This window comes from Alexandromys fortis, unplaced genomic scaffold, assembly GCF_014885135.2.
Source record: "Alexandromys fortis isolate MF-2015 unplaced genomic scaffold, M_Fortis_MF-2015_v1.1 scaffold_251, whole genome shotgun sequence".
NCBI lineage: Eukaryota > Metazoa > Chordata > Mammalia > Rodentia > Cricetidae > Alexandromys > Alexandromys fortis.
The window spans coordinates 975,325-989,969 of NW_026068176.1; the positions used below are offsets into that span (position 1 = coordinate 975,325).

Below are 14,645 nucleotides of genomic sequence, written 5' to 3' on the forward strand. Positions count from 1 at the left end.
TATATATGAGCTAAAATATTCTTTCCATCTTTTTCAAAACTACCAGAAGTAGTCAGTGTTATAGGAGTCGATGTGGTTTGTAAGTGGAGTTTAGCAGTTATCTTACAGATATTTGGGGATACTGGAAAGCAGTTACAACTAGAATTGATTTTTTAAGGAGCCAGTTCTAGGCTGTATGACTTGCTGTCTCCTTCTTCTTACCTCACATGTCTGTAATAAACAGAATCATAACTATCATAGTTACTACCCACTCTAATACCTTAAATTAACCTTGGTAATTGCTTTTTATTTTAACATGGAAAGTTTGATTGAATCACTAACTGTGAGGACCTTGTCTTGGGTTTTAGGCTCCTCATGTAAAATATTCTCATTATTTCAATCACCATCACCTTCCTCCTTGACATTATGTGAGGTTTTCCAGCCTTTGAAATTCAAAAACAATCTTTGCTTGCTTCGACATTTTCATTTTTCTCTATTACCACATAATTCACAACTAAAAAAAAGCCCAAATATTCCTTTTAAATGAAGGCCAAAATGAAAGTTAAATTCACATGCTATTCAACAAACTGTGCAGAAAGCACTACTTTTCTCCCAACACATGCAGGGAGACATAGAAAATGCAAACTATGAGAGCTGATTTTTCTTATTCTTCACAAAGACTATATAGTAGAATATGTGATTGAGTTTCTTGAAAAGTCATCCCTTCAGAGTGAAACAGTGGGTAGAGTGATTGTGATAATGCTACCATTAATCCCAAACACATTGAGAACCCTCTGCAAACAGTACCTGCAGATTCTGGTCATTAAAACACACACACTTCCAAGTAAAAAACACTTTATTACTTTATAATTACAGAAGTATCTCATGCCCAAGAACTGTACTTTTTATTCCTCCTTTTGGTAGTCTCTTCCTCTTCCTTAGGTAGTCTACACAAAGGTATGTTATAAGGACTGTCACTTCCTTCTCTTGCATGCAGACCAAATGTCTATGTAAATTTTGAACCTAAAATATCAGTGAATTGTCAACCTGAGAAGCTGAGGAGTCCCATGTATTTAAATCCTCTACAAGAATACTTAAACTAATATCTACAGCATTCAGAAAAAAATAAAACAAGCTCACATATTCCTGTCATATTTATTCACAATGTGATGATACTTTGCTCTTTCTAATGTAATTCTGTGAGTTTTGATAACTGAAAAATCTTGATATTTTGCTTGGTGACATGTAGTAATATTTATGAATTTAAAAATGAGAGAATTTTAAAACAGAAACCTACATTTCTTAAAATGTGCCTCAGTTTTTCTAGCCTTCTATTTATGGTATTTGCATGACTTACATTGAGCAGTAAGATTGACTTTGAACTACTGGACTTCTAATTGAGACTATGCAGATCCTTACAGTATTAGAACAAAATATTTATCAAAGAAGACTCTATTGTCAGAATCATGCTAATCCACAACCTGTGGATTTTCCAAAGAGACTAAGAAAATTGTGTTAAAATGATCTTTATCTCCTATCCTTATCTTCAGTTTGTATCTTCAGCATTCAGCTCAAACTTAGTATTGAAATAATACATATAAAAGCATAAGCAGAGGGAATAAATAATATAAGTATATGGCATGTATACCTAACTGTTAATCCTGAGACAAGTTAATTAACCTCTCTGATATTACATTTATGCCTTTGTATTTGCTTTTCTATGTTTTTGTCACTTCTATTAGAAAGGTAAGAAGACTTGTTATATTTAAAAATATATAGGAAATTACCAGTTCAGAAAATGATAGACATCTATAAATGCTCAAGGAGTGAATTTACATGCCCTTCATTCAGTAGCAAGATTCCAGTGCAGATTGACTGCTTTAACTTTTTGTGTCACTTCACCTGTGTTTTATGTCTTAGAAAGACTTGAAATTTTTATTCCACTCAGAAATAAAATTATTCCATGGAAGACATTTATGTTTCTGTAAAGATTAATATACATCATGCATTTCGGGACTTTTCTATTTACAAAAGACAATTTTAAATACATTCAACTTATATTTGGTTGGGAACATTTGTAAATTCTTGGTCTGGGACTTGTAATTAAAAAATGCCATGAATTTTAAATTAGAAGCAGATGGATCCCACTTTCCTTTCTTCTCCCAAGTTTTTTAACATTGTGCCTTGATCATGTGTGGGGCACAACCCTGTTACCACCACCACCACACAGTAAAAGTTATTTTTGCTATTTCCAATGTTCAATTAAAGAAATTGCTTGTCTGGCAATTTCTACCTTTGGAACAGGCCAAACAGCATAAGTAAAGAGAATAATAACTGAAGAATTATTTCATTTTAGCTAACCATTGATGAACCACTCTCCCTGCTCATGAGACGAGAACGGGTAACGGAGCTGCCATGGCGAGATAGTTGGTCACGAAATTCTGAAGCCATGAAATAATAAAGAATTGGGTCCAAAAGGCAGCAGAGACTTGCAAGGCACAGGCAATAAGGATGGAAATACAGTGTACTTTTGACAATGGGACAACTGGTAATGATACTTTCCTTTACCATGGTGTAAAATGTGAAGTTAATGTGGTAAGGAGTGAAGCAGATGACAAAGACTGCAGCACACATGAAAACCATCCGCAGTGCCTTTTTCCTCTCACTAATTCCTTGGAAAGCAATCGGTGGCTGTTTCAAGGATATAGTTGTTTTCCAGGTACAACAAGCGATGGTGATCACTGGAATCACAAATCCAGCCAGCTCTGCAATTGTAATCATAGTGACCATGACCACTGCGTTCATCTGTTTGTACCCAAGATCAGCAAAACAGGATTCTGTGTTATTAGCTAAGCCAGCACTTCTCAGGATGGGAAATGGCAAACAGGCAGTCCCCACGACGACCCAGATGGCAACACTGATGGCCACATCGTACCTACGCTTCCAGTTTCTCGCTCTGAATGGCTTGAGGAGAAAGAGGCATCTCTGAAGGCTGATGCATGTCAGGAAGCAAATGCTGGCATACATGTTGAGATATTTCAGATAGAAGCAGAGCAGGCAAAGTGCCTTCTGGAATGGCCAGTGACGGTTGATATAATAGTAAATCCGGAGAGGTAAGGACAGGATATGAGCAAGATCTGCCACGGAGAGGTTGATCATGAAAATGATGGCCTTATTCTTCTTGCTGATGAAGCGCCACAGGACCCACAGGGCTGCACTGTTAGCCAGGAGTCCAGGGATGAATATGAAGATATAGGTGGTTGCATACAGAGAGTACTGAAATGTCAGATTTGTGACACCACAATTACTCTCAATACTGCTGGTACTATTGCTGCCCATCTTGAATATCTCAGTATGTTCATCAAGGTGAGCTTTGGAAATATTGCTCCTGTCCAAACAAAAATTAAAAAGCACAGTGGTTAAGTAATATTTCAGTGGATACTTAGGACTCACTTTTACAATGAGATTTACAATATTCCAACTAGGGACAGCTCACATATTTGTAAGTGGAGGCTCAATGAATATGCACTACTGGCCCAACATTACACAGTAAACCCATTAAGAAACAATGAAAATGTGCCTTGATATATTTATTATATTGCTTTTACCATGGCAAAGACATTGTGGCAATTAATATATTACTTATCTTGGTTCTCCAGCATAGAAAATGATCTAGCTGACTTGGAAAACCTGGAAGTATGATGTCCTCATTAGTTTATCATAACAGCTTGCTACTCTGCAGTCCTCTTGAATTTGGCCTAACTCCCTGGGTTTGTGTTCCATTCTCAGTTTACATGAAACACTTCAATACTGCATGAGTTTAGATAGTGAACTATGATTACTTTCTTACTGTAATCATGGAAGTATAGTGCTCAGGTCTCCCTCTCTGAAGAATTCTATATCGTTATACATGAAAGTCTGTATACATATATATTTTAAATGAAATCTTCCTATCCAGGCTGACAATACTCCCCGCAAGAACCATCGACTATCTAGCAAAATCCCAATGCCAGGCATGAGAAGCCTCTTTTGAATTGTTGGTCGGGGTTGTCCAATAGATTCCCAAAACATAGGCTATTGTTGTCATTGCTTAGCAGAGGTGGAAGGTAAGTATCTATTGCTGAAGGCACCATGCATCTTCAACACAGGACCTAGAAAACATGAGATGTATCTGACCTGAAATCCTTTTCCTTTAAGAATAGCTTTCATGGTACCAATAGGCACCTTGCAAACTTCCAGAGAAAGACAGCAACTGATAGCTATACTGCCTATGAAACACAGCAACAACCAGCATGACACAACAATCCCATGAGTGCAATCCTGCTGGTAACCAACAGCTTTCTAACTTAGACTTAAGGTCCACTCAACAAGAGGGAAATCATGTCTGGTACTGGAAACCTAGTCAGCTAACCCCTGGCTAATGAAGTCATGGATCTTGGAGGAGAATCTATAGCTGACATTTCACTAAACCAGCAAAGTCCTTAATTACATACTAAATGTTCATTCCACCTAAAAATAAGTGTATCCCTCATCCCTTGTCAAGGAAAACTTTCTTTGCAATGGACAGAGACTGTTAAAACCACAACCAACAAAAATGTAGAGTAGTGAACCCCAATCCTAAAAGATACATCTGCAAAACAATTCCTGCACATAAGGCTCAAAGATTACTGAGAAACAGGGGGGTGCAAAGATTGTAAGAGCCATAGGAACAGGAAGTTTGTTGTGAGATTATATCTCTTAGAAATGTCAGAGAATGTATACTCATGAAGTCTCATCAACATGACTACCTAAACAAGAACTGAAAAAATATACCACTAATAGACATGCCAATGTGGATGGGGACAAACTCATGAGGCCTTAACCCTAGATGAAGGACTATAGGAAATTAAGAAATTCAAAGATTGAAGGAAATACTATTCTTTGGGGAAGTGCAATACTAATTGATTAAACAATTCCAAATTGTTAGTCCTGAAAATATATGCATACAAGTATCATTATATGGACTGAGAAGGTTATATTTATGCATTTAGGAGGAAACAGACACACCTAACAACAAAAAGTTCTTGAATTTGAGAGAAAATAAAGGTAGGTATGGGAGGGGTAGGAGGAAGGAAAGGTAAAAAGGGAAACAATGTAATTATATTATAATCTCAAACAATATTTTTCTTAATTTTAAAAGAATTTCATACTAGAACAACATCAGCAATGGATGCATCATCTAATAGTCACAGTGAACATTATCCTAGCAACAGTAAAACAACTTAAGATTTAATTTTGTATTCATTAAAGTAATCATCATAAAAAAGGAAATCAAGCAAGCATGCCTCGGGCTTGTTTCTGACATGATGTAGCTGGTTGCATTTTTATTTTAATTCTGTTTTGTGTTGAGTATATTTACTACAATGGAGTGATGTAATTTTTAGCTCTCTTTATTTGTGGAGGAATGTGTTCTGATACCATTTTTAGTCCCATTGCAATACACACAGATGGATTAAAATAACAGACCCCCAAGTGATGATTTCTCAGACAGAAAAGAATCCAAGTACTTTCCTTTCCTCCCTCGTCTCTCATATAAATCTGCTTGGCCTACAACCTGTGATGTGTCATAACGAATAGTTAATCTTGTGTCTGTGTGGATAACTTAGAATGGAGAGTAATTCAAAGGCAAAAGGAAAGTCATATTTCAACTATCAAAGATGTACATCAAAATCAGCAAAATAAGTTGTCACAGGTTTTATCTAATTTATTTGTATAAATTATTGTTTATTACTATCATTATTATAAATTATTATTAGTAGTATTAACAGTAGTAGTAATATAGATGGGGAAACTAATGTTCAGAAAGATTTAGTGAATTTACAGGAGGTTTTCTTGTCAGTGTTCTATTGTTGTGAAGAGACATCATTACTAAGGCAATTCTTAGAAATCATTTAATGGGAGCTCATGAACTCTGGACCAACAACTAGGGAGCCTGCCTGGGACCAACATAGGACCTCTGCATATGTATGGCAGTAGTGTACCTTGATCTGTTTGGGGGACCCCCAGCAGTGGGATCAGGACCTGTCTGTCCCTGGCACAAGAGCTGGCCTTTTGGAACCTATTCCCCATGCAAGGATTCCTTTCCCAGCCTTGATGCAGGGGAAGGAGCTTGGTCCTGACTCAGTGTAATATGACATGTTTTGTTGACTCACATGGGAGTTCTGTCCCTTCCTGAATGTTAGGAGTGGATGGGATGGGGTAGACTAGGGGAGGAGGGAGGGTACAGAAAGACAGGAGGGAGGGGAAACTGTGGTTGGTATGTAAAATAAATGAAAAATTTTATTTAAAAAGAGAAACAAAATGAAGTTACCAATTTTAAAAAAAGGAAAAAAAAGAAATGATTTAACTAGAGAATTAGAGTCTCCTTACAGTTTTAGAGACTTGGGAAATGGTCGTCCACCATGGTGAGAAATAAAGAGGCGTGGAGCTGTAGAAGTAGCTGACAGTCTTATTTATACCCTGTCCACAGGCAGCAGGCAGAAAGTGGGGGGAGGGGAGAATGAGATTGGTTCTGGCCTGGGCTTTTGAATCTCAAAGATCACTCCCAGTGACACACTTCCTCCAACAAGGCCTCACATCTTTATCCTTCCCAAATACTTCCACTCTTTGGAACTGAAGGGTGGAGGGTTGGCCATTCTTATTTAAACTACCACAGAAGTAACAAAGCAAATTTTGCAGGGTTGTTCCAAGTCTTAAGGTATTTTCAATTTGTTCTTTGCATCCCTGTAACTAGGTGTGACTTTAAAATGTTGCTAGCTTATCCACCATTTTCACAGATTCAATAGTAAATAGGTTCCTGTGTTAATTTCTGTGGCCTCAGCTGGTGGTACTCTGGAAACTTTAGAAGGTGAGGCCTAACGTTATGATTTGGTAGTTCACCCGTGATGTTTTCCATCTGCCATAGTGAAGGGAGTAGAAGTAAATCTTCTTTTGTCACCTGTTATCCATGCAGAGGCTGTCAGAGGAAGCTACCAGCTAAGGAAGCGACCAGCACACATACTTTGCTAAGGAAGCGACCAGCACACAATTTCAAGAACTCAGAACAGCTCACGCCCAGTCGAATTGCACTTCCGCTTTTGCACTTAGCAAACAGGGCTGTTTGTTTTTGCTTCACTGGTGCAGTTGGCTGCACTTACTAACAGAGCACGTTCTCATCACTCCTCTGAGTTCAACAGAGCTCAATTCAGCCAGAACAGAAAGCTCATGTCCCATTTGTACCTTTTTTTTTATGGGTTTCTGTGCCTCTGAATTTGGCACATATATAACTCAGAAATTCACTCATGAATTTAGTGATTCTCATGACCTGGTTACCAAAGCTCTTCTCTTCTCAAAACAGAAGAGAAAATAAGAAGAGTTTTTCCTCAATCCCTTCAGTGAAAATTAACTGTAAAGTCTCCATGCTGAGAGAGATGGGGAACTTTTTGCTGCTGTTCAGCACGGATATAATACCTTGGAACAGGAACACTTAGCTTGTTCTGAAGAATTTGTGTCACTCTGAAGTTTAAAAAAAATAAAAGAAATCTAAAAATCTATCAAGAAAAAAATGTCAAGTGTTCGAATGTGTTCCCTCTCTGGCTCTGTCTTTGATACCATTCTCAATCACTGCTTGCCTTTTCTGGGCCTCTCTAGCCCTGTGTCTCTGGGTAGTTTTCCTTACTTAAGCTGCCACCATTGCTCTCCTTTAACCTAGACATATTTTTGGTTCCTGTCTCATGAAGAGATGTGAAATTCATGATTCATTCCTGAGTGTGTGCTTCCCTTTTCTGAATCTGTTGCTCCCCATATCTAGAATGTCCTCCCTCCACGTCTTTACACATCTTGGTAAAGTCTTGGTTTGCAAGTTAGAGAACCCTTCACCATTTGATCTTCCAGGGTAATCGAACTTATCATTACATGTTCTTCAGTCTTAATCTTTGTAGCATTAACACTTGAAATATAAGGGCTCACTTAAATATTTATGTGCTACAGAGTTCACTCTGTTATAACTTCATTTGTGCCATAAAAAGATATTTTGTTCATCACTATGTAGCTACTAAGCATTCAAATAATTTTGTATGTGAGCGGTTCAAAGTTCCTGTCTCAATGCATTTTGCAAAAAATGGAAACCTTGAGGTATCAACTAGTACACTTTCATTACCTGCTGCTACCCTAAAATCTGTCTGCTCATTTGGATTATTAGATTTCCCAGTATGTACCCTTTATTTTACTGCTCTGGAAAGTTATAGTTGTAGAGGCTGAAGAATAAACGAATCAATTTAGAAATCACAGGTGGTCACACACATCCTTTAGAAAAAGTTAAGCTATCTCAGATTATACACTGCCAGCAGGACTTCAGGAAAAAAAGCAGTCCTTGTAATATGCTTCTCGTGGTTTCTTATACTTTTATTTTATTAATTGTCATTGAATTTTATAAGCATATCACAGATAAGTAAATTTGCCTCATTTCATTAGCTTCTTTTCTGCACTTTGACTTTGAAAGGCAGTGAAGAGACTGAATCTGCAGATCCCAAAGTTCTTGACACTTAGTAAGTATAAAAGGGAACTAATGTGTATTTAACCCCCCATCCCCCCACCACAAGCATGCACTTTTGAGGACTATGGCAGAATCCAATCCTATGACTCATGGGATGGATTTTATGTAAAACAGAGAAATTTCACAAATTTTATCCTTATAAAGCTCATTACTGGAATCTTTTAAAGAAATGAGTGGGAAAAAATCTCTAAAATATCTATAAAACCAATGTGTTACATGACTCGAGGTGAAAGGGCACGGCAACAAGGAATCTTTATCTCTGTGAGGTAAGTACAATCGATACTAGTAATACCTCTACCATAGTTTTACCTGACGTATTCAATAAAAATTTAGTGCCTTGTTCTAGGTCATAAGGTTATTTATTCTAGAATTAGAATCAGAAATCAGGCCTCTTAATGATCTGTGCACCATGTTACCCTCGTTCTATGAAATTCTATGATATACAGTACCTTAACCGAGTGAAGATGGTACTTGTGCTAAGATGTTTATACTCTCATATTGGTCTCTATAGGGACAGTTTTGGGGAGGAAAATTGAGTTTGTCTATGCAGAAATGGTAAAGTTAAACTTAGTTTGCCCGGATTGTTGACTATTCTATTTATATTGTAGCAATCTTTCAAAACTGAAGTCTAGTTCTGTCTTTTCAACAAAGACTTCCATAATCATGCCTATATCCTTTAACTATCATTAATGAGATTCATCTGGACTTAATTTGCATTTTAATCTAGCAAGCATATATTTCTTTATGTATATATTATATATGCTAATTATTGAGGCTATCGGAGTTGAATCATAAATTCTGGAGAAGAATTTACTTGACAGAAAAGCTCAAGAAGTTTGCATCTCATTGGACTGGAGAGAAGGCTCAACAGTTTAGAGAACTTGGTCTTGCAGAGATCCTGAGGTTGATTTCCAGTATCAACATGGAGGCTAACAATCGTACATTACTTCCATTCCAGGAGATCTAATGTCTTCTTTTGACTTCTACATGCACCAGGCATGCATGTTATTCACAGACATGCATGTGCATAAAAATAAAAATTTTAATAAGAGGAGTTTATAGTCACGTGGGAGAGAACATAGAGTAATTCACCATCATAAATTTTAAGCCATGCTGTAAAAGATGTACCGAAGGTATTTCTGTAGAAAGAGAAAGAAAGGCTGGATCGAGGATGAGTGTAATTGAAACTTGAACAATAAAGCGGCTTCAGCTATTAGTTTTGAGGGTAAACATGATGTAAGGGAAGAAAGGACTTGAGGGGGATTGAGTGAGAATGAATAACATTCATAATTCCCAAGGTATAAAAACAGGGTAATACTCATTTTACCCAAGCTGGTGATTAGGATTAGACTGTGACAGGTATAGAGTAGGAGAATCTACTTAAGGGAAAACTGAGATAGGTGGTGCTATAACCTGAAAGATTTTGAAGAACTTTTAGGGGAAGATAGAATCCTTGAAATATTCTGATAAGAATTTTGATATAACAATACTTGAAGTTCACAGTGATCCCTCTAGCAACATTGTGGACATTAGTTTGGAAAGATGGCCCACAGGAAGTCAAGTCATTTTCCTATAAGTAGATTGATCAACAGTTCACGGTTGCCAGCAATGTGTGGAAAGTTTTATATTCAGTACTAAAACCACAAAAGAGCACATCATCAACAGAACTGCTCTTTCAGACCACTACAGCAGTTGAGGTGATAAAGAATAAGCTCTAAACTTGGTAAGACATGAAATTTATAATTTAAAGTAAAAGTCAGAGAAGATATTGGTTAGGTCTTGAAAGTCAAAGACCATTTTATTAGAAAAAATATAAAATTTCCCTTATACTGTTACCTCTGAAATTTGCACTCTATCACGTTTCATCAATTCCTGTATTTTTCAGGGATGTTTCTCTCCAACGTAAACACTAAACTCCACTCTAAAATGTGTCATTAGAACTTGTACACGATACAGCAAACATATACACTCTCTGTGTTTAAAAACCTTTCTTTAGAGCTCATCTCAGCGATCAATAATCTCCTCTGTCTCAAAGGGCTACTTTGATGCTCTTTTTTTTTTTTATTTCTGGGACTGGGCACCTATACATTAACTTTCTTCTTCTTCAAACTATATTTACAGATTTTACTAAGAAAATGCACTTTTTGTATAGGAATATTCTGTATCTTAGGCATTTATATATAATTTAGTCTATTTAACAAAGGTCTAGACAAGCAGTAGGAACTCAAGCAGTAGTGTAGGCATATGTTAGCAAACATGAAAGTTGACTTCTTGCGTCTGTCCTAGGATTTACTCTCCCAGTCAATAGCCATATTTCAGTCTCTGCTCCTGAGACAGATGAGGTTAGACTTCTAAAAATCAGGACACCGAAGAAATTTGAAGTCTAAAATTTCGGCTTTCTATTTCCAACCAGAACCTGATCTGCTTAAGTAGAATTTGATCTTCTAGCAGTATAGTTTTGTAGAAACAAGTATTGTTTCAAAATACATATTTATATCAAATTTTTAGTCTGATTCACTAATGATGAGTTCAAGCTCCCCTTCCTATCAAACTACATTAATGTCCAGTTTTCACAAAGAGACAACTCAAAACATGCTTATAAAATTATAATTTGATTTGTAATAAGATTTGTCATAAAACTAGAGAAAGATGAAACTTTCCATTTCCAAACAAGTTCTTGCATGGAAAAATAACTTTAAAATGCCATTTATATGGAATATACTCTCCTCAAGATAAAAACACTGGCATTCTTGGACCTAGCTCTAGCACTTTTATGTATATGCACTAAGGATATATGGCAAATGACTTCCCTCTAGGTGTCAGGCTAGTATGCTATCAGAATCAAAGATCTTTATGAAGTTTCACTTTTGAACTCAAATCATAGTAGATTGCAGATAGAAAATCTGGGACATTTTAATTTTATTTTTGATAACTGGAGTGCTGAGTTGACTAAGACATTTAGGAAAGGGAAGACTCACAACAGTAGACCATCTTTTTAAAAATACTAGATTTGGATCAAAGAGACTTGGATCTTATTAATCAAATACCAATTCTCTATTTTGCTGAAATAAGCCCCCTTTCCTGTCTGTCACTTTCATTTTCTTTATTGTTAAAATAAGACAATTGAACTCAATGGGCTTTAACTCCTTTCTAACTTTAACTTACCTTGTCTGTATGGACACTACCCCTAACACTACCCACACTGCCACTACCTGGTCCTTATGCAGCCACTACCCCTATGAGCACATATACTTAGATATGTATATTTGATTGTCAAAAAATCATTACTGAATGATATATTACAAATAATTCTATCACAAGATATCATTTAACTGAAAGTTAGGGAAATTAGTACTCAAATGAGTAATCCCATTTTCCTGAAGCTTCTAAGCTCTGGACTCTGAGTATGGGAATTCAGTTATAGGATCAACATGACAGTTCATTCCCTGAGTATCAGCTCTATGAGTCTTCACCTTCTCAGTCTTCCTTCGCTTTTTAACCTCTTAACTTTATGTAACCAGCACAACTAAACAAACATGCTTATCAAAATTACTTCTATTTTCCTTGGTAGAAGGGATAGTCTGCAGCCTTGTCATCTTGGAGGAAGAGAAATTTAAAAGAGAAAGGACTAAATATAAGTGGAAAAAAAACAAAATTACTGTTCCTCTAAGAAAACTGCTATAAGTACAGATCTACAATCTTCTTGGTGACTGCATATATAATAGTTAGAAAGTACCAGTGCAATGGGGTAGATTGTTCTGATCTAAGATTTGGTTCCTACAATCAACAACAATCCTACACTATTTTTTTTTTATGTTTTGGAAGAAAACAATAGCTTTAAAATCCTGATCTGACACATATGTAAGTAAACTTTTTGGATAATTAAAATAAAATTTAGAACTCCCTACCAAAACACTGCCCTGATGATGAAAATTGGCCATAGTGTGGTTTAACAGCAAGCATTTATGTGTTGTGTGTTAGAACCATGACACAGGGCTTCATGGGAAGCCAATTCACTTATCTCAAACAGAGACAGCCACCAAGCACAATCCCAACTTCTCAAAAAATTCATTTGGAGGTCTTTGCTTCTCTACTACTAGGATTTAGTAGTCTATAAAATTTTAATCAAACAACTTTATCAGTTAGGCTCTAGAAAAAACTGTGTTTGACCAAAGGGACTGTATTCAACAGGAACCATTACAAAAAGCAACGGTCCTAAACCTATGACATGATTATCAGTATAGTTTAGACAATTAGCAACCTAAGTATATCTGCATATCACCTAGCTGTGTACCATATTTTAGTTACACAAATTCTCTAATTGATAGAAATGACAATGACTCTCTGCATCTATTTAAACAAGCAAAATAAAATTTCTCTCTTGAGAATTCTGAGAATTGAAATCATCGCCTCCTAAAAAAAAAAAAACAGGGCAAAGCCATTATCATTGTTCTAAGACTACTTCTGGGATCAGATAAGCACAGAATTTCTCTTAAAGCATTCCTCAGAGTGCTTGATTTTGACTCACTACTGCTAGTTCCACTCCTAAGAGCAATTACTGAAAATATAAATGTCCCACATTTGATTCTTCTATCTAGAAGGACTTAGCATAGGACAACAATTTCCTCTTAGAGAATCAAGGAATACCTCTGAATAAACTCTAAAGTCATCTGATACATTGTTCTTCCAGTACAAAAATTGAAAGGGCCATAGGTAGATTTAGAATATTTCTGAAAGTCACGGTCTTCTAGAGGGGAAAAACATGAGTTTTAAGACTCAGTTCCTAGCTGCAATTCTCTCACAAATTACCTGAGTGGTCTTAAGTGATTTCATCTCACCGACTCTTAGAAAATCCAACTGTATTGTGAGGGATTTTTATCTGCACAGCCTTTTTAGTTTTGAGATATGTCATTTGTCATTCTTCTTTTATCCTAGGGAAAAATACTATTTGGCTCAGTATCTAAGCAAGCTAAACTTACTATTAAGAGTATAAACCTTAATATACATATATAATTTATATATTTATATAAATATATGTATTTCCTATGTAAATATAAAGATTATACACAGCAGAAGTGCATATCCTCTTTTTGGCTAAGTTTGTCAAATTGTCCTAAATGAGTCTGAATGCAACACTGTATTTACCTTTTGGGTCATACGCCATTCCTTGTCCACTGTACAGAAAGCCCCTTTAGCAAGTGGTGAGTTATATCACATAAGACAATACTGCTGTTGTAACAGTGGAGGCTGACAGCATTAAATTTCACCTTGAACTCTGACTAGACTCAAAGGCAATCGCATTTGTTTCTCCTGTAAGAATCCTGAGATGAGAAACCAGAGACCATTTCAAAACACTGACTTCACATCTGTTCCTCTCCTGATCTTCCTGTCTCCACCAATCCCCACAAACGGAAAAACAAAGTTACAGGTGCTGGACTAGAACTTACCCTGATTCTGAGCCGGGATAAGCACTCTTGTATCTTTGCAAGGAGATGGGAGTACAAAAGTACAACTCTGGGCAGCACGCACATATCCTGCTGATAACTGAAAAAATTAGTGTTGAAAGAGGAAGTTGTGCACATTGATGTCTCACCACAGAAACCTTACTTGCACAGAACGAAGGTAAGTCCCTTGAGCAGATGACGCTAGTCGAGTTTGATTTCGTCTTTATTTCATTGGTGCTGAACAAACAACAAATACATCCTTGCCTTCTTAACTGTTACCCACCTTGTTTCCTTCCACCACAACTGAGATGTTTTTCTTACTATATTCCAGTAGGTTTTGTGTCAAGATAAAATTTCTAAGCCAAATGTGAAGAAAGTTTACCTAAGAGCTGGAAAGCTGCTGCTCTTTCAATTCCAGGAGGCAAAGGCTGAGGAAACTTCAAAATACACATCAAAAATAACAACAGGACAATTTTTGCTTAAATTTTCCACTAACTCTAGGTTGTTCTCATCTCTATCCATCAGTTCATATTTTAATGTGTACTTTGTTTTGCGTATTTATTGTGCCTTTACTATACTGAGAGCAAAGTTTACTTTCAGTTTATTTCTGTGTTCCAAACAAAGCATTTTCAAGAATGCTGTTTGAATGA

At 36.4% G+C, this 14,645-nt stretch overlaps 1 protein-coding gene across 1 annotated transcript; it reads right to left on the reverse strand.

Moving 5' to 3' along the window:
- Positions 1-832: 832 nt before the first annotated feature.
- On the reverse strand, positions 833-14,255 carry P2ry10 (P2Y receptor family member 10). The gene is made up of 2 exons (XM_050128973.1): positions 13,999-14,255; positions 833-3,367 (listed from the first exon to the last, which is right to left on the reverse strand). Exon 2 carries the CDS (start codon positions 3,316-3,318, stop codon positions 2,332-2,334), a length of 987 nt encoding a protein of 328 aa, XP_049984930.1. The 5' UTR covers positions 3,319-3,367; positions 13,999-14,255; the 3' UTR covers positions 833-2,331.
- Between the last annotated feature and the right edge of the window lie 390 nt (positions 14,256-14,645).